Genomic DNA, 26,448 nt, shown 5'->3' on the forward strand with positions numbered 1-26,448 from the left:
ACCCCCGGTCCCTGTGGAGGTTTCTGGGGGGCCCTGGTGTCGGCAAGTTGACCCTGAGATGGGGGGCGACGGTTCAAACACAGGACAAGGCGCTCGGTGCCCCGCGTCCCTTCCCTGCGTGCCCCAGATCGGTGCTGGGCCCTCCAGCGGCCGCCAGAGGCCCGACAGGCCCCCCTCCGCATCCCGCATGTACTTGCTCTTAGGTGTCCTGTCGCGCCGGCCCGCTGCCAGGGCTCCCTTCCCGCGGGGAGGGACCGAGTCCCCGCAGGCTCTGTTTCAGCAGCGGGGACAGCCCTGCCACGGCCTCTTGGACCGTGACAGCGGCTGAGACCGGTCCCCGCGTACGCGGCCACACCGAGGCCTTTACGGGACCGAGCCTGCGACCCTCAGCACCGCTCAGGAGGTGCAGGCGCTGGGGGTCCGGTGTCGTCCTCGGCACTCCTGGCTGGGGCAGAGGGTGGGCCTCTGCCAGGAGGAGGGAGAAGCCTGTCAGTCCTCACACAGGTCCACAGGCTGCGCTGCCTCTGTGGGCTCCACTTCAGGCCTAACGTGCCCTCTGTTGTCACCAAAGCAGGTCTGAGCCACACCGAGGGCTTAGGCTCCCTCTGGGCCCAGGCTCTTGACTCCAGGATTCCCTGCGGGGAGCGGGGAGCTGTGCCCACATCTCAGGGGACTTGCTTCCCTTCCCGCCCTGACTCCATGGAACAGGGCCCGAAACCCACATGTGCCCTCGGACCTGGAGATGGAGTGGAGTCAGCCCCCGAAGGCCGCCCCTCCCCCGGGCTGTGCCTGCGGCTCATCCTCGAGCTCGTCCACAGCCGCAGGGGCAGCTGTGCCGGGGCAGGGTCGTGTCCCGTGGAAGCTGCCCTTCGGGCCGATGCAGAGGGGCTTGAGCTACGTGTCATCGAGGCCGGCAGGGAGAGACTGCCCACGTGTGGCGCAGTTCCGGGAACTGGGAGAAGCGATTGTTTGCTTCCCAGACAGTCCTGGAATTGCTGTGTCGGGTGGTGCCAGCGGCTCGCTTGTCGCGGGTGGGGCATCGAGGCCGCCTAGGCCGCTGCAGCTCAGGCTGCTGACTTGGGTTTGTCTTTTTGTTCATTAGATCACAACGACTTTCCCCAAGGATCCAGTTTATACTTTTTCTATTTCGCAAAATCCATTTCCTATTGAAAACCGGGATGTATTGGGTGAGACACAGGTAAGTTCTCTGTCTTCAGAAACGTCATTTAAAGTACCCGCCGCTTGTCTGTCCAGTGCCAGTGCTGCTGTCCCACCGTGCCTGGCGCTCTGTGTCCTGATGGCCAGCTCTGTGGCAGCGCCCGGGGGGCCTTTCGTGTGGCACTGGGTCGCAGTGGTCCCCTGGCGAGGCTGGGTGACGGGTGGCCACCAGGGCACCTCCCTCCAGTCCTCAGGCTGTGGCTCTGCCAAGGGGACCATTCTGCGTTCACTTCCTTTTTCCCCCCAAATTTGTCGCTTTGTGTCCTCTTCCAGCGTTTCCTTGTTTATTTGTTGACGGTGTTGCCTCTGTGGAGGTGTCTCGCTCCACTGTTAGGCGTGCCCGGCATTGTCGCCCAGCCGTGCTTCTCAGGCACCGTGTGCGCGAGCGTGTGGCAGAGTGGCGGTGACCGCTTGCATATGCCCCATGGTGCCAGCAAGCGCCGCAGGCCTTGCAGGCTTGGGCCCGGTCAGAGAACACCTGTAGTGAGACTTTCTCCTGACACGGCTGCTTACAAAACCTCTCGGACACGGTGGTCTCCTCAGTGCCCGTCTGCTTAGGCACACGGGCTGCCTGCAGAGGTCCAGAGCCGCTCGTTGGGGCAGCTCGCTCGAGTCTCCTGCTTTTAATCCTGCTGAAGGCGTTCCTGCTACTCAAGCCTGTGCTCCCCCCGCCTCGCCCCGCGTATGCGCCTCTCTCTCTCCCCGTCCCTCCCTCCCTCCCTCCTTTGCCCCTGCCGCCCCGGGTCGCAGCGCGACGAGACGGGCAGTGCACGTGTCTCAGGGCTGGGGGCGCCGATGCATCGAGTGGCCGCTGCTCTGTCCTGGGGCCCTGTCAGCGTGTCAGCGGGCATTGAGAGGGAGAGGTGTCTCTGTCCCCCTTGAGTGTGTGCGGACTGTGTTGAGGAAAGGCTGTGCTCTGGGAACGGTCACCAAATGTCATTTACTTCCTTCCACCCGCCCGGCATGCTAGGACTTCCACAGTTTGGCCACCTACTTGTCGCAGAACACCTCCTCCATGTTCCTGGACACCATCTCAGATTTCCACCTCCTGCTCTTTCTGGTCACCAACGAGGTCATGCCTCTGCAGGTACGGACCGAGCGTGCAAGCCCGGGGGCCTGGCATTCATGGTCCCTGGGGTGCTGGGCTGTTTGGGCGCGTCCTTGCCCCCTGATCCAGGGGTGTAGCCGCGGTCCCCCACACGCCCTGTGGCAGTGACTCTGCGCAAGGGGCTTGTTGATGAGAAGTGGCGACTTCATGCTGAGCATTGGCATGAGGACCGCGCCTGAGCGGCGCCCTCTGTGCTGGGCCGGTCTCCTTGGTACTGACTGCGTGGGATACAGTGGGGGTTGGCCGTGTCCACCAGCAGGGAGCTGTGGAAATGCCACCAAAAACCGTGTCCTGGCAGCCTCACCTCCACTGCCCCAGCTGCTTCCACGACTCCCTCTCCCGCATCAGCTCTCATCTCCTGGGCCCAGGCGGCTGGCCAGCGTCCAGGCCTCGCGCGCTCGGCCACACGGCCACTCCGTGAGACACCCCGGGGCAGAGGAGGGCGAGCGTGCTGGCGGCAGCCGCTTTCCGAGCCGTGCGGGCCGTGGGCAGCTGGGCAGCACCACCCCCCGGGAGGCCCCAGGCCCGTGCCATGGTGTGCGTGACCTTCTGCCTGAGGCCCAAGAAAGCCCTAGAGGGAAGGGAACGATTTCATCCTGAGCCACCGATACCCAGCCCCACGCCTTCCCCCAGCGTGATAGGAGGACGGAGAGCCGGCTCCCCCCGCGTCCCCACGCTCCTGTCGGCTGGCCTGTGGCCGCTACTGCCCTGCCAGCTTGGTCGCATGTCTGTGTCGTGGCCAGAGCGCCCCCTCTGCCATTTCACACCAGGTGCCCCGAGGTGTCTCTCCAGCGGTGCCTTCCCCATGGAGCCCAGAGATGGCAGCCCTGGACCGGCTCCCATCAGGGCTCCTCGTGGGGAGGCGGGCACTGCCCTGCTACCAGCGCCAGGCGCCGCTGTGTGTGCCCCCTGCCTGAGCCCCCTGTGGGCTTACTGGCCTCTCCTGGAAACTGTCGTAATTCTCGGCCCCGTGACCCCGGAGGCCTGGGCTCAGGGTGCAGGTTTGCAGACGGGAGTGCGGAGGCGAAAGAGCTGAGGGGAGCGCGAGGGGAGACGGGCGCAGGGCCGCGGCTCCTGTCTGTCGGCAGGGGGCAGGGGGCAGGGGGCAGGGGCTGGGGCCTCTGAGCTGCACGGCGACGGCTGGCACAGCAGCAGCCCGGGGCCGTCGGGAGGAGTTCGAACCCCAGCTTGGTTTAGCGCTTGTCGGCACAGCCCGAGGCGCGTGGCCTTCCGCGTGTCAGCGACAGCCTGTGAGGCCGCCTGTGCTCGCCGAAGTGCGTCCCGGTGTTGAGGAGGAGGGGATCCATCGGCAGGAGCCCGTCCACCGCAGCAGGGCGTGTGGGAGCCCCCTCTGCTGTCTTGCAGGACAGCATCAGCCTCCTGCTGGACGCTGTGCGGACCAGGGACGAGGAGCTCGCGCAGACGTGGAAGAAGTCGGAGCAGTGGGCCACCATCGAGCAGCTCTGCAGTAAGTGGGCTCCTGTGTCGGTGCCCAGCGCACACCCTCGCGCGCCCGCTGCCCGGGGACCCAACGCAGGCTCTGCCAGGGCCCCTGACCTGAGACGTTCTGACAGGGTTGGGGCAGCCGGTGGGCACAGAGTGGCTCTGGTCCTCCTGGCAGTGTGCTTTCTGTTTTATTTTTCTTGACAACCAGAGCAGCGACATGGCCAACACCCATGCCGTGTGTTCCTGCCCTCCCACTCTGAGGCGCTGCTCTGGCGGTCTGCAGAGATGGAGGACAGGCTGTTCCCCGTGAAGCCCCCGAGGGAAACCCCGCAGCCTCATGTCCTCGGCGGGCGGGGTGTGCTGGCCATTGCGCTGAGCACCTGGTCTCACTCCCTCTTCCCACGCTGCTGGCTGTCCGGGCCGCACACTGGCTGCCGAGACGGTGCAGAGGATGTCCTGCAGCCCCAAAGGGAGGGCAGTTCGGCTGGGCGGTTGCCCTGGAGGCACCTTGGCCAAGTGGGGAGTAGGGAGAGCGGGACCCGAGAGAGTGCGTCCCAGCACTTAGCACGTTTCTGCCATCCCCACAGACACCAGCTGCAGCTGGGGACCCCAGGGAGTGGGGCTGCTGGCTGCCCTCCCTGGTGCTGAGCTGGGGAAGACAGGCCACAGCGGCAGGGCCACGCTCCTGCCTCCCTCTTTGTGCTGCGCCCGCGACGCAGTTGTCAGGCCCTGCTGACAGGTGTGCAGCTGTGGAGCCTGCCCAGCTGCATGTGAAACACCCGGGGGAGGGTTTGGTAGAAGACATGAGCGCTCCTTCTGGAAGCTAACCCTCGGCCAGAGGAGCAAAGTATAAGTAAATAGAAAGGAATGCCATCCCTATGGGTTGAAAGACTTGGTATATTTTAAGATGTCAGTTTTCTTGAAATCGATTAGCACGGTCTCAGTTCACACCCCCATGGAAGTGCGCAGGAGGTGTTTCTGGGATGCAGAGGGCGGGGCAGGTGGGGGGCTGGGCGTCACCTGCGCTCTGGGCTGTGTTGCCGCCGTGGTTGCTGCGGCATGGCGCCGGCCTGGAGCAGATAGACCAGTGACCCGCATAGCGAAGGGCTGGCCGATAGCAAGGGCCCCTGAGCCGTGCGGTGAGGAGCAGAGACCGCCCGGCGTCTGCACACCGGAAGGGGCCTGGGGTCCCACGGGCACGCAGTCCACAAGCCTCTTCTAGACAAGCAGTGACCATGCGGTCGACATGGAACAGCAGACTGGCCCTCCTCGGGCCCTTGGGGGACGACAGGGGAACACCCTGCCCATGGAAGGCTGGTCCGTTGGATTTGGTCAAAACGAAACACTTGTGCTCATCAAAAGATGGTTAGAAACATGGGAAGGCCGGGCCTGTGCCGGCAGGAAACGTGTGAGATGCACGTACGTGACACAGGACTCGCCTGAAGCACAACTGAGTGCTGCCCCACGGCGGGCTCTGCTGGGAATCGCACAGCAGGCCTGCTTGCTCCCGTGTAAGCACGTGTGGTGTGTGGTCCCACCATGTGACGCTGGCTGTGATGCACAGGTGATAGGGGATTTTCGGCTCTGTGGTCGCCTGCCGGAGCACACTCTCTGGTGCGTGTCCACCGCTGAGCGACATCGTGCAGCGGCACAGGACTGTAGAGAAGGCTGCACGTTGGTGATCAGTAAACTAAACAGCGTGGGTGAGATGTGGGGCAAGACTCAGGCATTTCACAGAAAGATGGGGTGGGGGTCAGCATTGTGAGTCGCCAGGGAAGTGCGGATTGAGGCGCCACTGCGTGTTCACCAGAGGCTGAGACGGGAACAGCCGGGCCCTCGTGCAGCTGTGAGTGAGCACAGGCTCAGCAGGCCCACGCCCAGGTGCTTGCCCGGAGGTTTGAGCAGGAGCCTTGGTGCAGCCTTGCTTGCAGCAGCTCAGAACTGGAGATGCCCCGAGGGTCCATTCCAAGGGGACAGGCAGCCCTGACAGGGGTGGCAGGAGCCACTGACAGCACGGGCGGCAGGCGGCTTCCAGCTCTGCAGGCAGCAGCTGTATTTGGTGGGGTTCTGGGTGGCCCAGGGCACCCACCGTGCAGGTCCTGGGGCCGCACCAGCCCGGGGCAGTTGTTTCTACGGTTCGCCAGGCCGCGGCCTGGAGTCCCGGCGGGCGGGCGGGCGACCCTGTGTGCAGAAACATTGAGTGCCGCTTCTCTCCCGCCTGCAGGCACGGTCGGGGTGCAGCTTCCGGGCCTGCACGAGTACGGAGCCGTCGGAGGCCCCTCGCACGCCGCCACGGCCGCCATGTGGGCCTGCGAGCACTGCACCTTCATGAACCAGCCGGGCACCGGTCACTGCGAGATGTGCAGCCTCCCCAGGACCTAGGGCCCGCCCCAGCCCGCTCTGACGCCAGGGGCTTGGAGCTGTGCCTCCCGGGGCCGCCCTGAAGGGCAGGGCGGGGCGGCTGCCCTGGGGCCTCTGGCTCGTGAAGCCTCCCGGCACCAGGCTTCCCTGGAGGATGGAGCCGCGCTGGTGCTCTGCCCGCTGAACCCAGGCTTGCCCCGGAGGAGCGGGGCGGCCCCCACGGGCTCCTCGGTCTATCCGCCTGCGGAGGAGGGCGGGGTGCTTGCTGCTGCCACCAGCTTCCTCCTCCTTTCTGGACGCTGTTTGTTCTCGCCCCTCCCCCATTGTGGCTGGGGCTCCTGCTGGCCTCTGTCCCTGCCGCCCTGGGGCAGGCCCGCCCTTGGGGGCCGCTCCTCCCCTCTGGTAGCCAGTGTCCAGTGGCGACGCAAGTGACCACAGGCGCGCCGGCCTCTGTCCGCTTGGTCTGCAGTTACTTTGCCGCCCACCCTCTTCCTGCTCCCACCTGATGTCCAGGTGGGACCTCAAAGTTGGCATTGGTTGTAATAACAGTTCTCAGTAATTTCTGCCCAGGAGACTTATTTATTTTTTTTAAGATAAAAAGTTCATAAAAGGGGAGTGAGACAGACTAAGTTGCCACTTCCCTCGAGTGAGGCCCTGTCGGGGTGTGCAGGGTGGGCGGGTGGGCGGCTGGACGGGGGGCCCACCGACAGTCCTCCTCGGAGGTAAACCTCAGTGCCTGAGACTCGGCTGCCAGCGGCACGGCCGCAGGAGCCGCAGCGCAGCGGTGCCCTCCCCATCGTGGCTGGGGCTCCTGCTGGCCCTCTGTCCTTGCCGGGGCTGCTGGCCAGGCGGCACGGGGGGCGCCGGGTTGCCCCGGCCCGGAAGCTCGGTCTCTGCCCCATGCACAGCCCCCCTGCGGCCCTGCCCACCCTGGCCTCCGTGCAGCGGCACGGCCGTTGAGGGGGCCCGTGGTGAGGCCCCGGGGGCCGGGAGGGGGCTGCCGTGCCGGTGGTGTGAGGTCCGGGCCATCCCAGGACAGAGGTCGCGTGCTGTGGGGCCCCCGCATGCCCTCCGTGGCTGGGCCCTGCCCCGGGGACCTGTGGGCCTGCTGACGCCTCTTTGCCTTAACAAGAGCCGGATCTCGGAGCCGCTCCACAGGAGGGGCCGGCCCAGAGGCAGGCTGCTTGGGGACCTCGGGTCTGCCCTGGGCCTGGGGCAGGCCCGGGGTCCCCCCTTTTCCTCAGGCTGTGCACGAGAGCACTTGGGTATCGGCTTCTGCGGCGGCAAGGGCTCTGTCTGGCTCTTCCGGGTCCACCAGCACAGGTTCATCTGCTCTTGGCGACAGGAGCTGACTGGGCTGGATCTGGCCAGGGCAGCCTGGTTGGTCTGGAGGGGCCAGGGCAGCCAGTCCAAAGCACAGCCACCTGCTGCGGACTGTGGCCGCAGGCCTGGCCAGCGCGCTGGCTGGAGCTCCGGCCTCGGTCCTCTGGTCCCTGCTGTCAGATGCAAGGCTGCCGGCGGCCCTGCGCCCCGCCTGGCCCCCGAGACCTTGCCTCCCCCAACTGCCCTCCAGCCCGCCCCGGTCCTTGTCCACCCAGCGAGCTTCCTGTCCACCGCATCCTCCTCGCTCTCCAGCCTGGCAGCCACATGATTCGTTTATTTCCTTCTGTCTTTTAGCTAAAGAAAAAGCGTTGTGATTTCTCTGCTTCTGGTTTTGAGTCACTCTTTGTTCAGTGATGCACTTTATTTTATTGTCCAAAGAGAGTCAGGGCTCAGCATTAGCGTCCGTGGGGACGACCTGCTGTGGCCCGGGTGGGCCCGGCCCGGCAGCTCAGCCACCTGCTCCTGAACAGGGAAGGGCCCCCAGCCCTCTCAGCTCTCTGTTCCATCTGCCCTCGTGTGGACGCGCCCTCTCCTGCCCTCAGGTGCTGTGCTGGGACGGGGCTGCGCTAGCGCCGCCTGAGGCAGCCTCACAGTGGGTCTAATAAAGGCACCTGAAGCGCTGCCGGGAGTCCCTGTTGTTCTGGCCCCGGGGCCTCCCCTGCGCCTGAGCGTCTGCGCGGCCCCGCGGCCTCGGGTCAGGTGTGGGCGGCCGGCGGGGGTCTGGGAGCAGGGGCCTGGCCTCCCCTCGGTGCCTTTCCTGCCTATCGCCGTGGGGCTGCTTCTGGGCCTCCGCGCTGGGACTGGCACGTGCGGCCAAGCAGCAGGTGAAGGCCGGAGCCTGGAGCCTGACCCGGCTGCAGGGGCGTGGGCCTGATGTGGCGCTGCTGGCTGAGGGGCCCCGACCCTGTGGCCTTGGCGCCGGCCCTCGCGCACCGGGCACTGCTCCTGCAGCCTCCGCCCCCCCCCACCCCCCGGCCGGCCTGTGAGCCCTCCGCTCCCAGGGCCCCCACTGTCTGTTCCCCTCCCCATCCCCCGCCCCGGTGTGGCTGCAGTGCTGACACTCGGAGGGAGAAAGGCGCTGTTCTCGGGCCCCAGAAGAGAGAAGGCGCTCGGGCCCGCCCTCCCCCAGGAAACCCAGCGAAGGGGCGCGTGCTTCTTGGAGACGGGCCCCGGGGGCCTGCCCCATCCTTGGCACACATGCCCGATGGGCGGCGCCCAGCACAGCCTCAGGCTCCCCTGCACACACGCCTTCCTCCCCGGCTGGGGGTGTGGTCTGTCCTTAGCAGGCAACACTGCCTCCCAAGGTGGCAGAGAAACCACTGACCAGCACGGGCTGCCGGCCAGGAGTGTGCACGCTGCGCAGGCCCCTCCTGCGGCTACGCCCCCAGGTGTCAGGCCGCCGCAGCCCTCTGCCTCGTCTGTCCTCCAGGACCAGCGCTCCCGGCCCCTTGACGTGTGCGTGGGCCGTGACGCCTGTCAGTCCTGTTGGCGGGGTGGGCTTCCCTGGGCTCGGGGCAGGGCCTGCAGGGCTGAGCGCAAGGCAGTGGGGCAGGGGGGCCGCCGCGCCGCACGGGCGTCTGGAGGGGCCCTGCCTCTGTGCTGCCAGAGGACAGCCTGGGAGCACGGGCCTGGGGCTCCGGGCTGGCTGAGCAGAGCAGCTCAGAACACGTGTGTCCTGGGGGCTGGCGGGGGGTGGGACACCGCTCGGAAGAGCATGTCCAGGTGGGAGCAGGTCTTGCTCGTGGCCCGTGGCCCTCACTGTCCCAGCATCCCAGGCGGCATTTCACACCCAGACCAGGAAGCAGAAGGGGGCCAGCACTGCCAATGCCACACTCCCCTTGCGTCCCTCCCAACACCCAGAGACTAGGACGGCCACTGCCCTGGGGGCGGGTGCTCACCCCCTCAGCAAGGCGGGAGAACCTCGGCGGCGAGTCCCTTTAGTGTGGCAGGCACAGCAGCCAGCCGGATGCCGGCGCAGCTTCCAAGCCCCGGAAGCACTCGGCAGCGGGGCCCCTCCAGCAGGCTGTGCTTGGCCGTCGTCGTCTTCCCCCCCCCCGCCCCCGCCCCGGCCAGGCCTCTCATGGGTGGCCTTGGAGAGTGTCCCATTGGCTCCCTAAAGGAGGGGTGCACCTGACGTCTGCAGGCAGTTTTCAGGGGTGCTCTGGGTCTCCAAGGTTGTCATCCAAAGCAAGCTCTGGGCCCTTCCCTGGTCCACCTCTCCCAAGCAGGAGAGGGAGCAGCCGGCTGGGCCAGCGATGTCTTGCCTGCCTTCGTTTTCAGCCCCGGGCTGACCGCTGGCGATTGCCCCTTACCCGCGGTCCACGCAAACCCACGCACCACGCACAGCTCGGGCCCAGGCATGGGAAGAGGAGGCACTTCCGTGCATGTTTGGCCCCGCAGGTCAGAGGGAGGGGACCGAGCCCCAGCCCCAGAGCCCCGGGCTGTGGCAGCGGCAAGAGCTGGCAACGCCCGCCTCCCCTGGACCCCAGGCTGCCCGAATCCTGGAAAAGCGCTTTGGGAGCCGCCAGCCTGCTCCGAGGAGACGCGTTCTGCCGGCCGGGGGAGCCCGCGAGCCGGCCTGGCGCGGAGGCGCTCGAAGGGAGTGGGACTTGGTGCCTGTACACGGGGACCCCGCGGCCCTGCAAGGGAGATGCTGCAGACCCGCCGGGCACCCCCGAGACGGCGCCTCGGGCCGCGTGGAGGACGGACGGGGTGGGAGAGGGCAGGCCATCGGGCTTCCCGCGTTTGCTCCGCTGCTCCGCGTGCCCTAACTTCCCCTCCGCGGCGCCGCCTCCCAGCCCGCGCGCGGGCCGTAGCCCCGGCCCCGCCCCCGGCGCAGCCCCTCCCCACCCGCCTCGGCTGTACGGCAGAGGCCGCGACGCGGCGGACCCCGCCCACCGCCGCGCCAGCGCCTGGAGGCGGAGCGGCCTCCCGCCGGCGGCTACCCGCGCTTCCCGGGCGGCGGGCCGCACCATGGCCGGCATCGCGCCGCGCGTAGACTACCTGGCAGGCTTCAGCTGCCCAGTCGGGGGCCTGGCGGCGGGCAAGGCGCGCGTGCTATGCCTCGGGGCGGAGATCTTCCTGTCTACCGGGAGGAAGCGGGTCTACGTGTACAACCTGGAGGGGAGGCAGCTGACCGTGAGCGTGGGGGCGGTGTCCTGGGCCCGCGGGACTGTGCGGGGAGGTAACGGCGCGTTGGAGGAGTTTGTTCGGCACTAAAGCCTCTGTGCACCCTCTGTCCCCCGCGCCCAGGCGGCGTACAGGTTTCCTGGGCAGGTGTGTCACCTGGAGGTCCTGGTCCCGCGCCGGGAGCTCTTGGTCCTGTGCGCCCAGAGGGGCGTCTATTGCTTGTCCTTGGACCAGGAGAACAGGTGAGGAGGGGTCGCCGGGCCGCCCCGCTTGCGGCTGTTCTGAAGGCCAGCCCTGCCTTCAGACACGGGCCGGTAGCCTCTGCTACCCGCCCGCCCGCGCGCTGGGATCAGATGAGCCCTCACCGGCCGTCGCCTTGGAGACGCACGGGGCCGACCGGGGGGTCCAGAGCCCGCTCGGAAGTCGTAGGCGTGCCCACGGCCAGCACCTGCGACCCCGGGCAGGCTGCTGCTGGCAAAGGCCTGGAAAACCAGGCGCGGGTGGGTGAGTCTGCTACCAGGAGCAGGACCTGTCCCCTTGGGCTTGGGGGTCCCATCCCCTCTGGCCTGACACACCTCGGTGGTGGCTCTCTGTGGTCCCTGAGCCACACTGGCCCGAGGACACTGATGTTGGGGGCGGGGCCCAGGCACCAGCAGGGAGCCTGGAGAGGCGCCTGCTCTTGCTGACGTAGGACACGAAACGGTCCCGTGGGATCCGTGGAGGCAGCGGGTTCTGACAGGCCTGCCCTGATAAAGCTTTCCATCCGAACGCCATTCCCTGGCAGCCTGTTACGTGCGTGCCCCTGGACAGGCAGAGCAGCCTGTGGGGCGGGGGGCGGCGCCGTGGGTGCCAGCCTCTCCCTGCGGAGCCCTCCCCGTGTTGCTGAAGGGCTGTGCCGGTCACCAAGACCGCTCCCTGTGGCTACCGCAGAGCCAGGCTCAGCAACCAGTTGTCGAGGAGACAGCACGTGAATATCGCCAGGGACACTTCCCTGTGTTCTCCAAGGTCCAGGAGCCGGAGTGACGGCGATGACGGGGACGGTGAACCCCCTTGCCCTGTGGTGGCCGTGGGCCCAGACGCCTGTGTCCTTCCCGACCCCACCCTGTGCGCCTTCACGGTGCTGGACAACGCGCTCATCACGCTGGCTCAGGGCGCCCCCCACTGGAAGGTGCAGCTGTTCGAGTGTCCCTGTCCTGGGCAGGATCCCCGGCCCCCAGGCCAGATTGGCGAGGTGGAGCTGTCCACCTACCCCACCTCCGCTGGGAGCCCGGGGACACCCGAAGCCCCCCGCGTCCCCCCCGTGCTGTGCTGCGTGCGGCCACCCGGCTCCGGGGTCCCCCACAGCGTCCGGCGGGGTCCCGGGGGCTTCACACTGGAGGGGGCCCTGTTCGGGGTCCTCTTTGGAGCCGACGCCACCCTTCTAGGATCCCCCGTGGTCCTCTGCGGCCTCCCCAGCGGCCAGCTCTGCTGGGTGGCCCTAAGGACGCTGGTCACCTCCAGGTCGGCCCCCGGGGACCCAAAGGCCCTCGTCAGGATCCTCCATCACCTGGAGGAGCCTGTCATCTTCATCGGGGCCTTGAGGACAGAGCCACCGTCTGAGGACGTGGAGGACGCGTGCTGTGACTGCCTGGTGGCGCTCGGTCACCGTGGCCGGGCGCTGGCCGTCAAGGCCCGCTGGGACGAGGCAGGGGTTCTGGTGCCGGAGCTGCGGGAGCACCGCCTGCTGGGGCCCGTGCTCTGTGCCGCCTGCGGTGGGGGCGGCCGCCTGTACCACAGCACCCCCTCCAGCCTCTGCGAGGTGGTCCTGGCTCGGGGCAGCGCCCCCGGGCTCAGCGAGGGGGCGGACGTGCGGCCGGAGAGCCCCGGAGGCCTGCCCGCTGCACTCTGTCCGGCCGGCCTGAGCGTCTGCGGTGTCGTGGCCCTCGCAGTGTCGCCCTGGTCGCCTGGAGGTAAGGCCGTCCTGTCACCCGGAAAACCGAAGGCTTGGGGCGAGGGGGACCCCCGTGGCGGCCGTCTCAGCGTGAACGGGCCTGTCCTCCACCTGCCTCGTCCTGGAGACCCAACAGGGCAGGGCCGCCCACCGCGGCGCCGCCCCGAGGTCGATGGCCCGTGTCTCCGGGTCAGGCAGGCGGGGTCTGCCGCCGGGCGGCCCAGGGCAGGGGCCTCTCTCCCGGACAGGCCTTCCGTCGCAGGTCAGCCGGGGAGATGCACGTGGGTTCGGGTCGAGTCTCGACAGGTCTCCCGAAGGCCGGGAAACGCCTCCCGCGCGCGCCGAGTGGCCCGCTAGCAAGCCCGCTCTGTGCTGGGAGTGGGCGGCGGGCCCAGGGCCTGTTCTGGTCCGACGGCCCGGGCGCCACCCTGAGGCCCAGCGCTAAAGCGAAAGAAACGCTTTGCAGGGGGAAGGCTGCTGTCTGCCACAGGGAAAGGGCCACGTAGGGCGGGAAAGCTGCAGGGGCCGGGGTCGCAGGGTCGGCAGGCCTCCCCCTTTCCGGGTGGGCTCCCTGGTAGCCAGGAAGCAGAGCGGGAGGGACGGGCCAGAGAGGCCGCGGGCTTCCAGAAGGGGCCGCAGGGCAGAGCAGGGCGAGGAGCGCGCGACCCGTCTCTGGTGGCGCCTCAGCGGCTCCGTCCGGGCGGCCTGCTGACGGGCGGGCTGTGGCCGGCTGGCATGGTGACCCGCTGGGCCTGCGTGTGGCCCCTCTCAGCCCCGTTCATGCACGGCACGTCGCCGCGGTGCCTCCTCTGCCGCGCTGGAGGGCCCTGCGGGATGTGTGTGGAAGGCACTCGGGCTGCTCCGCTGTCCCCGGTCCTCGCCTGGGTGTGGCTTCCTGCCAGCGCTTGTCGCGGGTCCGGGGAGCTGTCCCGGCAGCTGGCCCCCTGCTGTGTCCGCCCTCAGGAGGCCCGGAGCTCCTGGCCCTGTCTGCCCGAGGCCGCCTGCTGGCCTGCCGCTTGGCGCAGAGTTCCGAGACGCTGTGGGCCGCCGGGGGGACCGTGGCAGACCCTCACCGGAAAGTTAAGGATTTGCTCCTCAGCATCAGCAGCGTCTCTGAGAGGTGAGCCGCAGGCGACATCCCCGTGAGGGCACCCTGGCTGTGGACGCTGGTCCAGGCCAGACCTGTCGCTTTGCCTCTGGCCCCCAGCGAGAGCCCCAGTCACCCAATTGCCTGACAGTAGGCTGGCTCCCTCAGAAGACAAGGGCCCGCTGCTTGCTTCGGCCGCCCCCTTTCCCCGGGGGCACCGTGGAGACCCTGCTGGAGCCCCCTCCCCCCGCGCTCCGCGGTGCGGCCAGCGGCCCGCAGCTCCTCGCTCCTCGCTCCTGCCTGGTGCCCCGTCTGCTCTTCCCAGGGCGTCTTCCCTGAAGAAGGCCATCGACCAGCGGAACAAGGCCCTGACGTGTCTCAACGAAGCCATGAACGTGAGCTGTGCCCTGCTGTCCAGCCGGGAGGGTCCCCGGCCCATCTCGTGCACGACCGCCACCGCCTGGAGCCGCCGGGAGCTGCAGGACGTGCTGACTGCCACCTGCCTGCTGGAGAACAGCAGCGGCTCCCCCCTGGGCCGGGGCTGGGTGCTGTGCATCCAAGTGCTCCCCGGCTCCCTGGCCTCAGACCCGGACGCGGCTGGCTCGGCCGCGACCTACACCGTCCCCGTGGGCCAGCTCGGCCCTGGCGGTCGGCGGGAGGTGACCCTGACGCTGGGCCCCAGCGAGGACGGCGTGCTCGACCTGCCCATGACCGTGTCCTGCGCGCTCTTCTGTAGCCTCGCGGAGGCCTTGGGCGGGGCCCTGGACCCCTGGGGCTCTTTCAGGGACGCCCCCGCAGGGGGACGCCCGCCCAGCACGCCAGCTGAGCCCGGGGGCATCTGCCTGCCGCTGGGCGAGCACACGGTGGACATGCTGCAGTGCCTGCGCTTCCCAGGCCTGGCCGCGCCCCCCGCGCAGGCACCCGGGCCGCGGGGCCCCGCCAGCGGCCCTGTGGACACCTTCCTGGAGGCGGGCGGCGGGCCCGGCAGCCAGCGGGCAGGGCCCGAGCCCCTGCGGGCCGTGCTCCTGCCCCCGCCCGTGGCCGCCGTCAAGGTGTCGGTGGAGCTGCTCCGCGCTGCCTGCGGGGGCAGTCGCTCAGGTCGGGTGCTGACTGGCTTCGCTCTGGCCTTGGGCCCTGAGCCTGCGGGCGGGGGGCTCCCTCCTTGCGGTCCCGGGGCCCGTCCAAGCTCACGGCCTGCGCCCCTGTCCCCCAGGCGCGTCCCTGTGCTGCGCCACCCTGCAGTGGCTCCTCGCGGAGAATGCCGCCGAGGGCGTCGTGAGGGCCCAAGCACTGTCCTCTGTCCAGGGAGTGGCCCCGGACGGCGCTGATGTTCGCCTCACCGTCCACGAGGCAAGTGGGGGCCGGCTTGCCTGTCATTGGGGAAATCGGCCTCGAAGGCTGCTGTTCTGAGTAGGGTCTCTGGGCACCTGTGTGTGGCTCAAGGGGACCTCCTTCCTGGTCCCACCCTGCAGGGGGCGCTGACCCCCTGGGGTGAGAGGTGGGGTGCTGTCCAGTGTCCCCACCCCCCCACCCCCCGCCACCGCTGCTTGCCGCCCCGCCAGTGCCTGGGTGCGGTGCCTTGGGGCCTGGATTCTGGGCCCCGGGGGGAGGGGGCTGGGTCCTCCGCCCTGTGGGTGCCCGCACAGCTCACGGACACCGGAGGAAGAGCTGCCAGCAACAGCGGCCTTCCAGAGGCCCCAGGCTGTGCCTGGTGTCCTGTGCGTCTTCCTCTCAGCGCCATCAGATCCTCTCGGGGGGGCACTTGGCTGACCTCTGACCCCAGCCCACTCCCAGTGCCCGTACCTGGCCCTGCTGCCTGGGGGCCCGGGTGTACAGTGGGTGCTGAGCGGTGTCTGGGAAGGTCACGGCCATCACCTTACTCCAGAGCAAGTGTCGTAGGAAGCAGGGATCCTCCTGGGCAGGGGGCAGCTTTGCCGCCAGCTGGCTGGCCGGTTCTCCAGGTGGGCGTAGCCATGGGGCAGGGGGACCCCGTCTAAGTCCCCTTTGGCATCGAGCTTTGCCCAGGACGGCACAGGGGCTGCCCAGGCCAGGGAGCTGTGGGTGGACACAAGGCGCCTCCTGTGCCGCAGGTGACCGTGACCGACGTGTGCCCGGCGGGGCCCCTCCGGGCCGTGGAGATCCAAGTGGAGAGCACCTCTCTGGCCAGCATGTGCATGGCCCACAGCGCTGTCCTCGGGCGGCTGCAGGTGCCCGGCCCGCCCTGGGCCTGCGGGGGCGGGCAGGGGCTGCCACGCGGCGGGAGCCTGGGGGCCCGAGGGGGAAGTGGGGTGGGGCCTGCTCCAGGCTGGAGCACAGGGGCCGGGAGCCCCGGGCGCTGCCTGTCACCCTCCAGCAACCTGCCCCTGTCCCCCCAGAGGGTGGTGGTGGAGCAGGCCGCCCGGGGCCACAGCCTGCCTGACCTCCGCCTGCAGTACCTCCACCAGATCCGGGCCAACCACGAGGTAAGGCTTGGGGGTCCTGTCCCCAAACCTCCCAGCAGCCTGCACAGTGGGGACTCCCTGGCCAGGCTCCTGTGTTGCCCTCTGAACTGGGGGTGCTGGGTGGGGGGCTCAGTCACTTGTGTCTCTGACTCCATGCCAACCTGCTGGCTACGGCCCTCCTGTCACCTAGGAGGTGTGGGTCCCCTTCAGCAGAGTCCCCTTGTCTTGAGGGGTCTTCAGTGGCCGGGAGGGATAGCCTGGCTGTTGCCACCGCCCTGCCTGCAGGCGCTGCTGCGGGAGGTGCAGACCCTGCGTGACCGGCTGTGCACAGAGGACACCGCCAGCTCCTGCACCGCCACCGAGCAGCTCCTGCAGCTGTACCGGCAGCTGCGCAGCCCCAGCCTCCTGTTGCTGTGACGGCCGCCAGGTGCGCCCGCCCCGCCCCAGGCCCCGTCCACACCGGCAGCCCCTCCGAGGGTGAGGACGCAGCGCCTCTGGGTCCATGGAGCAGGGCATGGAAGGTGGCTCCCCGCTGCCCGCGCGGGTGGAGGCCACAGAGTGGGGGGGTGAGCCTGGCCCCTCCTCGGCAAAGCGCAGGCCCCTGGCCCCAGGGGCCGCCCCCCGCCCTCCTGCGGGCCGTGAGGCGAGGTGCTGGGGTGGCCGCGCGGGACCGGGGCCCTGCCCCCATCACCGCTTCCCGTCTCCTGCAGTCCCCGCTGTCTCCGCCCTCGTCCCGATGCCGCCGGGCGGCGTCCCCAGATGTGGCAGTTGAGTCAGCGGCATCTGTTCCACGTAGACGCTCAGGACGTCGGGCCGAACCCCAGAGCAGGCGTGGCGTTGCTGGGCGGCCTTCGGAGGCCAGGGAGAGGCCACCGGGGACCAGGACCTGGGGCGGGTGGGGGCCTGGCTGCCACCCCTGGGGTGCCGTGGCCCCGCCTCTGCATCGTGGAGCCCCCCCCCCAGGACCAAAGCACAGCAGGGTTGGTGGGGGGGCTCGGGGGGCCCGGGGCCAGGGCCTGTGCCCAGCACCGCAGGCTCCCAGGGCCTCGGTGCGTGGGTGGCCCCTCGTGCTGCTGTTTGCCGTGTTTGGGGAGGGGCGCCTGGATGTCACAGGGTCCTCCTTGGGGGGTCGGGCACTGTGAGGGCCCTGCCGCCACAACTGACATTTCCGTGGCCACCTGCCTCTGTCTCCACTGGTTTGTCACACGCACACGCGTGCCTGTACTGAGCGACGGTTTTCCCAGGGCCCCCACCGGGCGAGCCCCGCACGGTCCTCTGTGGCCCTGGGGCGAAGTGCGGCCCGGGGAGTGAAGGGAAGGCTTGGCAAGCCCGGGGGGGCGGGAGAGAAGGGACAGGGCGCAGGGTGGGCGCAGGCCCACCGGCCAGGGAAGGGGACCGCACGCGGGACGCCCCAGTGTGAAGCTCCAGCCCCTCGGCCGCAGTGAGGCCCCTGCGCCCAGTCCCAGCCTCCGCTCCCCACCCTGGGGTGTCGGCGTGTCCGTGGGGCCGCCCGCCCTCTGCAGGGCGGGCCGAGGGCAGGGCAGGGAGAGGCCCCGGGGATCCCGGAGCCCTGGGCGGCGCACTCGCAGCCCCGCCGCCAGGGGGCAGCACAGGCCGCAGCTAGGCAGCTGCCAGCCTCCTCGCCCGCTGGGCTCCTGTCTGTGTCCCCCGAGGTAACTGGCTGCCTGGGGCCCCCAGCCCCTGACCACGGCTCTTCTTTGCCCCCAGGTGAGGGGACTGGCCCATGGGCTCCTTGGGGAGGGGCTGCAAGGAGGCTTAGGAGAGACCTCGCAGGGCCTGTCCGTGCCCCCTGGGAGCCCCCCTCATCACCCTGTGTGTCTGAGCTGCCCAGGCGCCTCTTCCCTGGGGCCCCCTTTCTCAGAGCCCCCTGCCTTCAGTGACCTCTTCTGGGGCCACATGGGTGGGACTCACAGGAGGGGCACTTCAGGCCCCAAGCGAGGGCTGGCGGGCGAGGCAGGGTCCGGGGAGGGGCCTCTCCGTCCCCCCGCCCCCTCCGGAGGCCTTGCTAGGGCTGCCTCCCACCTGCGTTCCCCGCCCTCAAGGTCCCGATCAGTCCCAGGGGCATGCCCCCACCTCGGCAGTTCCAGGCCACCCAGCCTGTCCCAGAGGCATCGGCCCGCATTGGGGTTCTGGGTGCTGGCTGCTGTGTGAGGCGCGTGGGTGAACCACGGCCTTGTCCGGGCAGCCAGCTGTGGGTGGGGCCGGGGAGGCCCCTTGTGCACAGTGGGGGTGGGTTTGGCCCGAGAGCCCCTTTCCCACGCTGGGTGGCAGCGAGGCATCCCCGGGGAGCTGAGCAGGGGCCCTCTCTCTTGCCTTCCATCCACGGGGCTCGCCTGTCCCCCAAAGGCTTCCAGGGTTCCCAAAGACCCTGCTAGCGCACTGGGAGCAGCAGCGCGCGCGGAAACACACTGACCCCAAGACAGGCTGGCCTGCTTCGCTGGGCCTCCCAGGGGGCGGGGGCGGGGGCGGGGGCGGGGGCAGGGACGAACGGAGGAGGCCCAGGGCTGTGGTTGTGCAGGAAGCAGGTGGCGACCATAACCCCCTGGGCCACCCCCACGCTGCGCCTCCCGGGCATGGGGGTTGGAGAGGTGCCGCGCGAACCACAAGAACCAAGGAGAGCCGCAGCGGGCGAGGGTGCACGTCCCGGGCTCCGCGCTGAAGGCGGGGGCGGGTTTCCCGCCCGCAGAGCCGAGGGCCCCCGGTGATGAACCTCCGCGCCCGCCCTAAGCCACGTCAAGGAGCTGCCAGCCGATGAGACGGACACTGTTTAATGGGGGACCGGGGCCGCGTGCTCAGTACTCCCAGAGCGCCACCCCCGCCGGCGCGTCCGCGTCCGCGCGCAGCAGCCCCGAGGCGCCGCCGCGCAGGTACTTGCCGTTCCGGGCGCGGATGGCCAGGCGGCCGCGCTCGCGGAACTCGAAGAGGAAGTCCTCGGCGCGCTCGCCGTCGCTGCACACGCTGCCGTGGCTGCCGGTGTGCCAGAACCCGCCGCGGCCTGTGGAGCAAGCGCGCGTCGGCGGGCGGCGCTCCGGAGGCTGCGCGCCACCCGGTGCGCGCTCCCCTGGCTCCCCGCCCCGCGCACCTCGAATCTGGTAGGCACCGTCGCTGAAGCTCAGGTGGAAGACGTCGTAGACCGAGCGGTTGGTGTCCAGCTGGTTGGAGCCGCGGCGGTGGCACACGAAGCCGTCCAGGCCGCGCAGCACCAGGATGGGCCGGTTGATGAGCTTGAGGATGAACTCCTCGTCCCCGCCTGCGGGGAGAGCCACCCTGTCCTAGCCGGTCAGGCGGGTGCAACAGGGGCTCCCCAGGAAGAGCTGCCAGCAGGCTCGGGGTCCTGCGCCCAGATCTGTCACTGTCATTGCCCTCCGTGACCTCGCAAGGGGTCTGCCACCCCCCCGAGCCCAGGCACCCCGAGGGTGCCCGGGAGACAGGGGTGCTCTGGGACCCAACTGCTCCGCCGATGGCTGGTGTCCACAGTGGTGATCTGGACCAGCCAGCACCGGGACAGCAGCCAGTCCCAGGGAGGGGCAGGGCCGGCCTCTGGTGGACGGGCACAGTGTCCCCAGGTGAGGTCCAGCCCATCCCCCTGCAGGCGGGGGGTGCTCACCCACAAAGTCGCTGATGGCCGCCAGCTGCCCATTCTTCTTCATACACACGTAGCGCCCATTACTGGCCTTGAGGGCCACCCGCCGGCCGCGCCACTCCATCTCAAACATGGTGCTGGCTGAGCTGGGGAGCAGGGCAAGGTCCCTTCAGAGCAGCCGGACATCGGGCTCAGGGCCCAGGCTCCCCACGGCCCGGGGAGGGACGGCGCTTGCTTTCCGCCCACGGGCCCCTTGGAGCTCTCCCCACCCGCAGGCACTGTCCCCGCGGACCACCACGGCATCCTCAGGGCGGGCGTGGGCTTGGGGATGGCCACTCACACTTGGGTGGCCGTGGCCTGGATGCCCCCGTGGGCCACCAGGGTCCAGTAGCCCCCCGTGCTGGAATAGAAGGTGCACTTCTTCGTCTCCCGGTCGATTTGCATCAGGAAGGTCTCATGGTCCAGCTCTTCGTCCTGGTTGGCCGAGACGTTGACCCCTGGAGGGAGGAGAAGGGAAGCCCCTCGTCCCTGTGCCTGGTGGGTGGGGAGCAGGCGGCCGGGGGAGCAGCTCTTGGGGCGGCCCCGAAGCCGAGGGGGCTCATCTAGAACCTGAGAGGATTTGGAAGGCACTTCTCAAAGGGTCTGGGAGCTCTGCCCCCAGGGCCGTGTGGGCACATGAGACCCCCGCGCCGGTCCCCCAGGTCCTGGCCCCAGAGCAGGTCCTTCCGGCAGCAGGTCCCGCGCGGTGCCGATCAGCAGGCAGCCTGCTCCCCCCCACCCCCAGCTGAGCTCTCGCCGGCCTCCGTAACTCGTCCCTCAGCTGCGGTGTGGGCACAGTGGGCCCTATCTGTCCCTGGGCCGAGGCCCAGGACACAGCCAAGGCCCCTGGCAGGGGCTGGCCCCTTATCGCCTTTCCTGCCCCCGCTCGGTGGGGGCTCCCCGGTGTCCTAGGGAAGGTCAAAGCTACCACGGCTCTGCCCGGGGGTCCTGGGCCCGGGACAGAGGGCTGTCCATACTCAGACAGGGGCAGTGGGCGGGCTCTGGGGCTTCCCTAGTGTCTTCCCATGAACTGCATTTCTGTTTCCATAGCAACTGGCCGGGCTGAGCGGTGTGGCAGGTCACGGAGCTCCCTCTCGGACTCCAGCGGGCCCAGGTGGGGAGCCTGCGGGCCAAGGCCGGGTCCTGCCCCGGGGGCGGGGGCCGGGCGGGGCCTCCCCTGCCACTCAGGGCGCCGTGCCCTCCGTCTGCCAGCAGCAGCAGCAGCGACTGCCGCTGCGCCGGGCGCGCGGTCAGGGACAAGGCAGAGGACAGCCCGCCCCTCCTGGCACTTAGCGTCCGTAGGGGGTGGCGACAACAATGCCGTGTGTCCAGGGCCCGTGATCACTGTGGGCCTGGGCCGGGACAGCCTCCCAGGGAAGGCGACGCTGAGGCCCCGCAGGTGCTGGTGGGGCGAGGCCGGGCTGCACATGGCCGCCACCGTCCGCAGCGTGTCCCCACGCAGCGCTCCAGGCCGCGTGCGGCCCGGGCTCCATGTCATACAGGCCGTGGGGCCTTGACCAGTGGACGGGAGAGAGGTCGGGGTCCGGGCGGCGCCGGCACAGGGCCCTTGCTGGGTAGCGGGGGCAGCCTCGCGGAGCCGTGGGCGTGGGCGGGGTCTGCGGGGATTTGCAGAAGGACGTCCCTCCCTCCTGCGAAGACGCGGGAGAGTTCAGGCCCCTCTTCGCTCCGGACTGTGTCCATCTGGGTGTGAGGCCCGGGCCGCGCAGGCGCCAGCCAGCGGCCAGAGCAGCCCCTCGGAGTGGAGCGAGTGGAGGGCTTCGGCGCCGCCACCAGCCGGCAGGGCGCCCGCCTGGGGCCGCCCTCCCCTCTGCCCTCGGACGCCCCTTCCCAGGAGAGAGTCGGCGTCCTCGTGGGCTGCCAGGGTGCTGACCGCTGTGCGCTGCAGCATCAGCGACGGGTGCCCGCGGGGCCACGTCAGCAGATCAGGAGCAGGAAACAGGCCGGCGGCCGGCAGGGCGGGGGCAGTGGCACGCTCAGGGTCGCCGGGCGGGGGGGGGGCCCCGCTGCTCTGCAGAACCTGCCACCGCGGCTGCCTTGGAGCGAGGGGCACCCCCCCCCAGGTCTGAGACACGACATCGTCTTCCTCACGCCCTGGTCGTCCAGTCAACGCTGAGCGTCTGGGGGCCGGTCCGCACGCCGCCAGGCTGCTTGCACGGGAGGCGGGGAGGCAAGCGTGGGGCCCCTCGCCCCTGCAGCGCGAGGCGGGTCCGGTTGGTCGTCGGAGACTCCCCCCCACTGGTCAAGGTCTGGGCCCGATCCGGGGTGGCCGGTGGGTGAACGGCGGCCCGTGTGGCCCCACCCTCGCCACCGGCGCCCCTGCCATCAACAGCACCGATGCCCTCGGCGCCGCCGCCGCCGCCGCCAGAATCGCTAGGAGGCCTACGGCGCCGTCCCGGCCACCGCAGTCACCCCTGCCGCCGCCGCCGCCACCCGCGCCTCCAGCGGCACTGCGGGCCTGGCTCCCGAGCCGAGCAGGCACAGACGCCGCGGCTGGCGGCGCCGGTGACCTAGAGGGAGCCTTCCACGCCGCAGCCTGCGGGTCACCGACTCACCGGGGTGGCTGGGCCGCAGGGCCCGTGCGGGCGGGATCGGGGCTGCCGGCCGCGGCAGAGCCCAGGACCTGGCCGCACGCCCGGGCCAGTGTCCAGGAGGTTGCGGGGCACCCGCCCCGTACTGGCCTCGTCTCGAGGACACCGCCGCAGGGGGTGCCCTCCAGCCACAGAGAGGCCACCGCTCCCAGGCGCTCACACAGGCCTCCGCTGCCCGGACGGGGGCCGCCCTGTCCCAGGTCACGGTGTGTTTGGCCGCTCCTGGGTGCACGGAACCAGGAGCCCAAGCAGGAGGCAGCTGGAGCTGCTGGCCGGGGCCAGGGGCAGCCCTCGGCAGCATGAGCCACTCCAGGACCTCGGCTTCCTCGAGGGGAAGCAGGGGCTGCCCACGGGCGTGTGATTGTGGAAAGGCCCACCAGCCACATGAGGCAGGTGGCCAATGACCTGGGAGGCGGGCAGCCGGGCTGAGCCCCTGCGGCAGACAGAGTCTTCCCGCCAAGAAGCACGGGCTGGGGAGGGGCCGCTCGCACCCTGCGCCCCCCCAGGTCCCCCGACCAGAGGGGCCCCAGGGCCCTGCCCCACCCCACTCCTGGGGCTGGACGAGGGCCCCCGGGTGGCCACGTGAGGGCATCGGGACCACGGCCCTGCCCCCCCGCCCCGGTTTTGCGGGCTCCTCGCCTGGCCTTGGCACCTCCCCAATTTCCTTTAAAGCTCAGGTGCGGTGGGGGGAGCGCGGGCGGGAGCCGGGGGCCTGTCCGGTATGGGCAGGGCCTCCCCCGAGCCCGGGTCTGCCCAGGCGGCGTTTAGCAGCCGCCCTGCCGCCCTGCGGTGGAGCCCCTTTCTTCTGACCCCACAGCCAGCAGCCCTTCGCGAGCTGCCCGCAGCCCGCCCACCGGCGCGGCGCGCCTCCTCACACATCCCCACTGCTCGGGCCCGAGGCCACTCCCCCGCGCCCCCCAGGCCGAGGCCGGGGGCCCAGCCCCACGGCACCCTCTCACCTTGCCGCACGGACACGTAGCGATGGTTGGCGGCCACCAGCACGACTTGTGGGTGACTCTCCTCCAGGTCGAACAGCTCGTCCTTGCCCGGCCGGGTGTTGCGGCCAGCCCTGAGCGTGCCCGCGGGCCCCACGGGCGCCAGGTAGCGGCCGTCGCAGTCCTTGAAGGCCAGCTTGCCGGCCTTGAACTCCAGGGTGTAGCGGGCGCGGGCCTCGGGCTCCCAGACGAGGCGGCCGTCACTGCGTAGGTAGCGGCTGTCACAGGACTTGAGGCAATACTGCCTGTTCTGGAAGATGAGGGTGACAAGCGCGTCCACGCCCCACGGCGTGTTGCTGTCGGCGGCGATCTCGTCCTCCTGGGGGCACAGGTGTGCGTAGCGCCGCCGGCTCACACTCAGCAGGTGGGCCTGTGGGTGGATGGCCAGGTGCACGGTCCACAGCTCCGCTGGGGAGATGGCGGTGGCGAAGCAGGACAGCCGGTCCTCGGTGCCACCGAAGAAGCGGCCGTGCGGCTCGGACTGCAGCGCCCAGCGCCCGTCTGGCTGGGGCAGCACCAGGAAGCGGCAGTCCCGGCCAGGCCGCTCCGCCTCGCAGGCCACGCGCCCATCCTCCTCGGCCGACAGGTAGCGGCCCAGGTGGCTGCTGCGGAACAGCACGGCCGTGCCCTGGCCGGGGTCGGGCTCCAGCACCCACATCTGCTTCCTCTTGAGGCTGGGCGCCGAGGCGTTGACCTTGAAGCCGAAGCTCTCTGCCGTCAGGTAGCGGTCAGTGTCGTTGACGAGGCCAAACTGGATCTTTAGCACTTGGTGCAGGCCGTTGGTGGGCATCTTGGGGACCGGCCGACCGGGGCCGGGAAGCCCTCCCCGCGCTCACGGCCCCCCACTGCCCCCAGAGGCCCGGCTTGGCTGGGCTGGCCCGCGGCCCCCAGGCCCTGCCAGCGTCATGGACCCGCTGCCCGCTCGGACGCTGCCCTGACCAGTGGCCGTGGGCCCGGGCAGCTCTTACATGACCAGCGGGCAGGAGAGGGCGGGTGGGAGGCGGATCAGAGCTGGGCCGGCTCAGGGACAGCGGCCGCCCGTCCTTACCCCAGCTTGGATTTCAGCCACTCCTGGACCGCACGGGGCCGGAGCCGGGTCCTCGGGGCTGGGGGTGCCCCGCCGCGGGCCTGACCTGCTTCTGGAGGTCCCCGGAGGCTGCCGGGGCCCAGGCGCGGGCCCTGGGTCCCGCCTTGTGGCCCTGGCACCCCTCGGCCCCTCTCCTTCCCGCCACCCGCCTCAGGGCCCCCGACCCACTACAGGGACTCGCCAGCCCAGCCCCGCGCTTTCCCGGCGTAGTAAAGCCGCCGGTGGAAAACACGGCGCAGCCGCAACCCGATCACAGCCCTCCACCCTCGGCGGCCGCTGGGGCCTCGGCCAGATCCAGTTACCGCTTCTCTGATTCCCGCTGCCAGGAGCCCCGCGGCCCCCGTCCTGCGGCCCCCCGGCTTCCCCCAGGGTGGCCGGGGATGCGCGCGGGGCAGGTGGGCTGTCGGGGCCAGTGAGCGGGCCGGGTGCCTGTCCCGGCTCCTGTGGCACCCAGACCCAGGCCGGGTGTGGCCGGCGCAGAGAGGCCCCGGCGCCCTGTCCTCGCCAGGCTGGTGGCCTCGCTGTGCTGGCCCCGGGGGGAGGGCCCCTGCTTGGAGTCAGGACGGCAACCGGGTGATGGGGACAGTGACACCTGCTAGTAGTAGCGCAGGGAGAGGGGACGCGAGAGTGTGAGTGTGCAGCAGGCCACGACCTCACCCTGGAGGCTCGGGGAGGGGCGGGCTGCCGGGCCCAGCCCCCCGCTGGCCTCCGGCCCGCCCTCCTCTGTGGGGGAGCTCTGGTCAAGCCAGCCTTGTTTGATGGCCCTGGGGACCCCTGAACGGCCATCCACCTCTCCAGAGAGACTGGCCCGACTGTTAGGGGGTCAGGTCCAAGGGGCCGTGCAGGGGCGAGGCTGGCAGGGAGAGGCCGGCCGCTGGCCACCCCGGACCCGGCACCCCCCGCCCCAGCGGCTGGGCCTCCCTGTGCTGCGCCCTGCCGAGCCCGCACACCGGCTTTGGGGACCCACGGCGGCCCGCACAGCCTGGCCCTGCCGGTCTGTCTCCTGCACCTGCCTCAGGGGCTGGGCGCCAAGAAGCGAGACCGGAGCTGCCCAGCCTGGGCCCGGGCCAGGCGGTGTCTTCTTCCTCGCCGCGGCGTGTGGCCCTCGGGGCTCCCTGAGGGCCGGGACCTGGCACCACGGGGCACCTTCAGCCTGGGCTGCAGAGTCCCCAACCCGTCCTCGGGGGCCTTGGGGGCCCAGGCACAGCCCCGCGGCCTCGGCCGGGCTGGGGCCCATGGCTGGGAGTGGACACAGGCTCAGGAGCCCTTCCTCCACCCCCAGCCCCGGGCAGCGGCCTGGCCGGCCTGGCGCGTGTGGACACCGAGGAGACGGGCCGGGCCTGGACCCCGACTCAGAGAAACATGGCTGGGCCAGGAGGGGGGGGACAGCGCGGCGGGGGTGGGGGTGGGCGGCTGCCGCTCGGGCCCCAGGGCCACGCCGCTAGCCCGGTCCCTGCCTGTCTCCAAGCCCTGCTTCCCCGGGGCCGCCCCTTGGCAGAGGAGGCTCAGCGGGGCGACTCGCCACAGCGCCCTGCCCAAACCCGCCTGCCCCTGTGCCCGCGGTCCCCCTCCACCGCCGGAGCCCCCGCCGGGCGCGGGGGGCAGGGCTCGGGCGGTGGCGGGGGGGGGGCGGCGTTAGCGCTGGCGGCGCTGGCAGGGCCTCGCGGCGTCACGTGCCCCGTGGGGACACCTGGCCGCCAGGCACGGAGCGGGCCTGGCTCCAGGCAGCCTCTTGGCGGCAGAGCCTGTGGCCTCTCACTTCGGGGGCCCCACAGACCCGGGTGGGGGCGGGGGGCCTGCCCGGGGCGCCCTTTGGGGCCCCAGGGGGACTCTGAGAGGCGGCCCTCAGGCCAGGCCCCTCGGAGGAAGCCGTGCGCACAGCCGCCGCGCCCGCGCCCGCGCCGCTCCCTCAGGACCCCCGGCCCTCCCTCGCCCCGCTGCCTGCTAGGCCCTCGGTGCTTTTCTGGGACCCTGCACGGCTTGGGCGCGGAGTGCCCTTAGCAGTCCCTGA

The 26,448-nt window shown here is 70.4% G+C and overlaps 3 protein-coding genes across 3 annotated transcripts in view; 2 read left to right on the top strand and 1 right to left on the bottom strand.

Moving 5' to 3' along the window:
• Window positions 1-6,809, top strand: part of NPLOC4 (NPL4 homolog, ubiquitin recognition factor) — a 32,435-nt gene extending 25,626 nt beyond the window's left edge. The window contains exons 14-17 of the mRNA XM_054593384.1: window positions 1,103-1,198; window positions 2,189-2,305; window positions 3,692-3,794; window positions 5,997-6,809. Of these exons, the coding sequence (XP_054449359.1) occupies window positions 1,103-1,198; window positions 2,189-2,305; window positions 3,692-3,794; window positions 5,997-6,154 (474 nt within the window). The 3' untranslated portion in view covers window positions 6,155-6,809. The remainder of the gene's footprint in view (window positions 1-1,102; window positions 1,199-2,188; window positions 2,306-3,691; window positions 3,795-5,996) is intronic.
• Window positions 6,810-10,489: 3,680 nt separating this feature from the next.
• Window positions 10,490-16,520, top strand: FAAP100 (FA core complex associated protein 100). The gene is made up of 9 exons (XM_054592945.1): window positions 10,490-10,654; window positions 10,769-10,887; window positions 11,651-12,594; window positions 13,539-13,695; window positions 13,988-14,760; window positions 14,876-15,012; window positions 15,753-15,869; window positions 16,038-16,124; window positions 16,389-16,520. Exons 1-9 carry the CDS (start codon window positions 10,490-10,492, stop codon window positions 16,518-16,520), a joined length of 2,631 nt encoding a protein of 876 aa, XP_054448920.1.
• Window positions 16,521-18,916: 2,396 nt separating this feature from the next.
• FSCN2 (fascin actin-bundling protein 2, retinal) lies at window positions 18,917-24,224 on the bottom strand. Its single transcript, XM_054593015.1, has 5 exons — window positions 23,315-24,224; window positions 20,048-20,204; window positions 19,732-19,853; window positions 19,207-19,374; window positions 18,917-19,119 (listed from the first exon to the last, which is right to left on the bottom strand). The coding sequence occupies exons 1-5, from the start codon at window positions 24,138-24,140 to the stop codon at window positions 18,917-18,919; spliced, it is 1,476 nt and encodes a 491-aa protein (XP_054448990.1). The 5' UTR covers window positions 24,141-24,224.
• Between the last annotated feature and the right edge of the window lie 2,224 nt (window positions 24,225-26,448).

The sequence above is a fragment of the Pteronotus mesoamericanus genome, unplaced genomic scaffold (assembly GCF_021234165.1).
Source record: "Pteronotus mesoamericanus isolate MK-2021 breed Mesoamerican mustached bat unplaced genomic scaffold, CSHL_Meso_final scaffold_408, whole genome shotgun sequence".
In the NCBI taxonomy this organism is placed as follows: domain Eukaryota; kingdom Metazoa; phylum Chordata; class Mammalia; order Chiroptera; family Mormoopidae; genus Pteronotus; species Pteronotus mesoamericanus.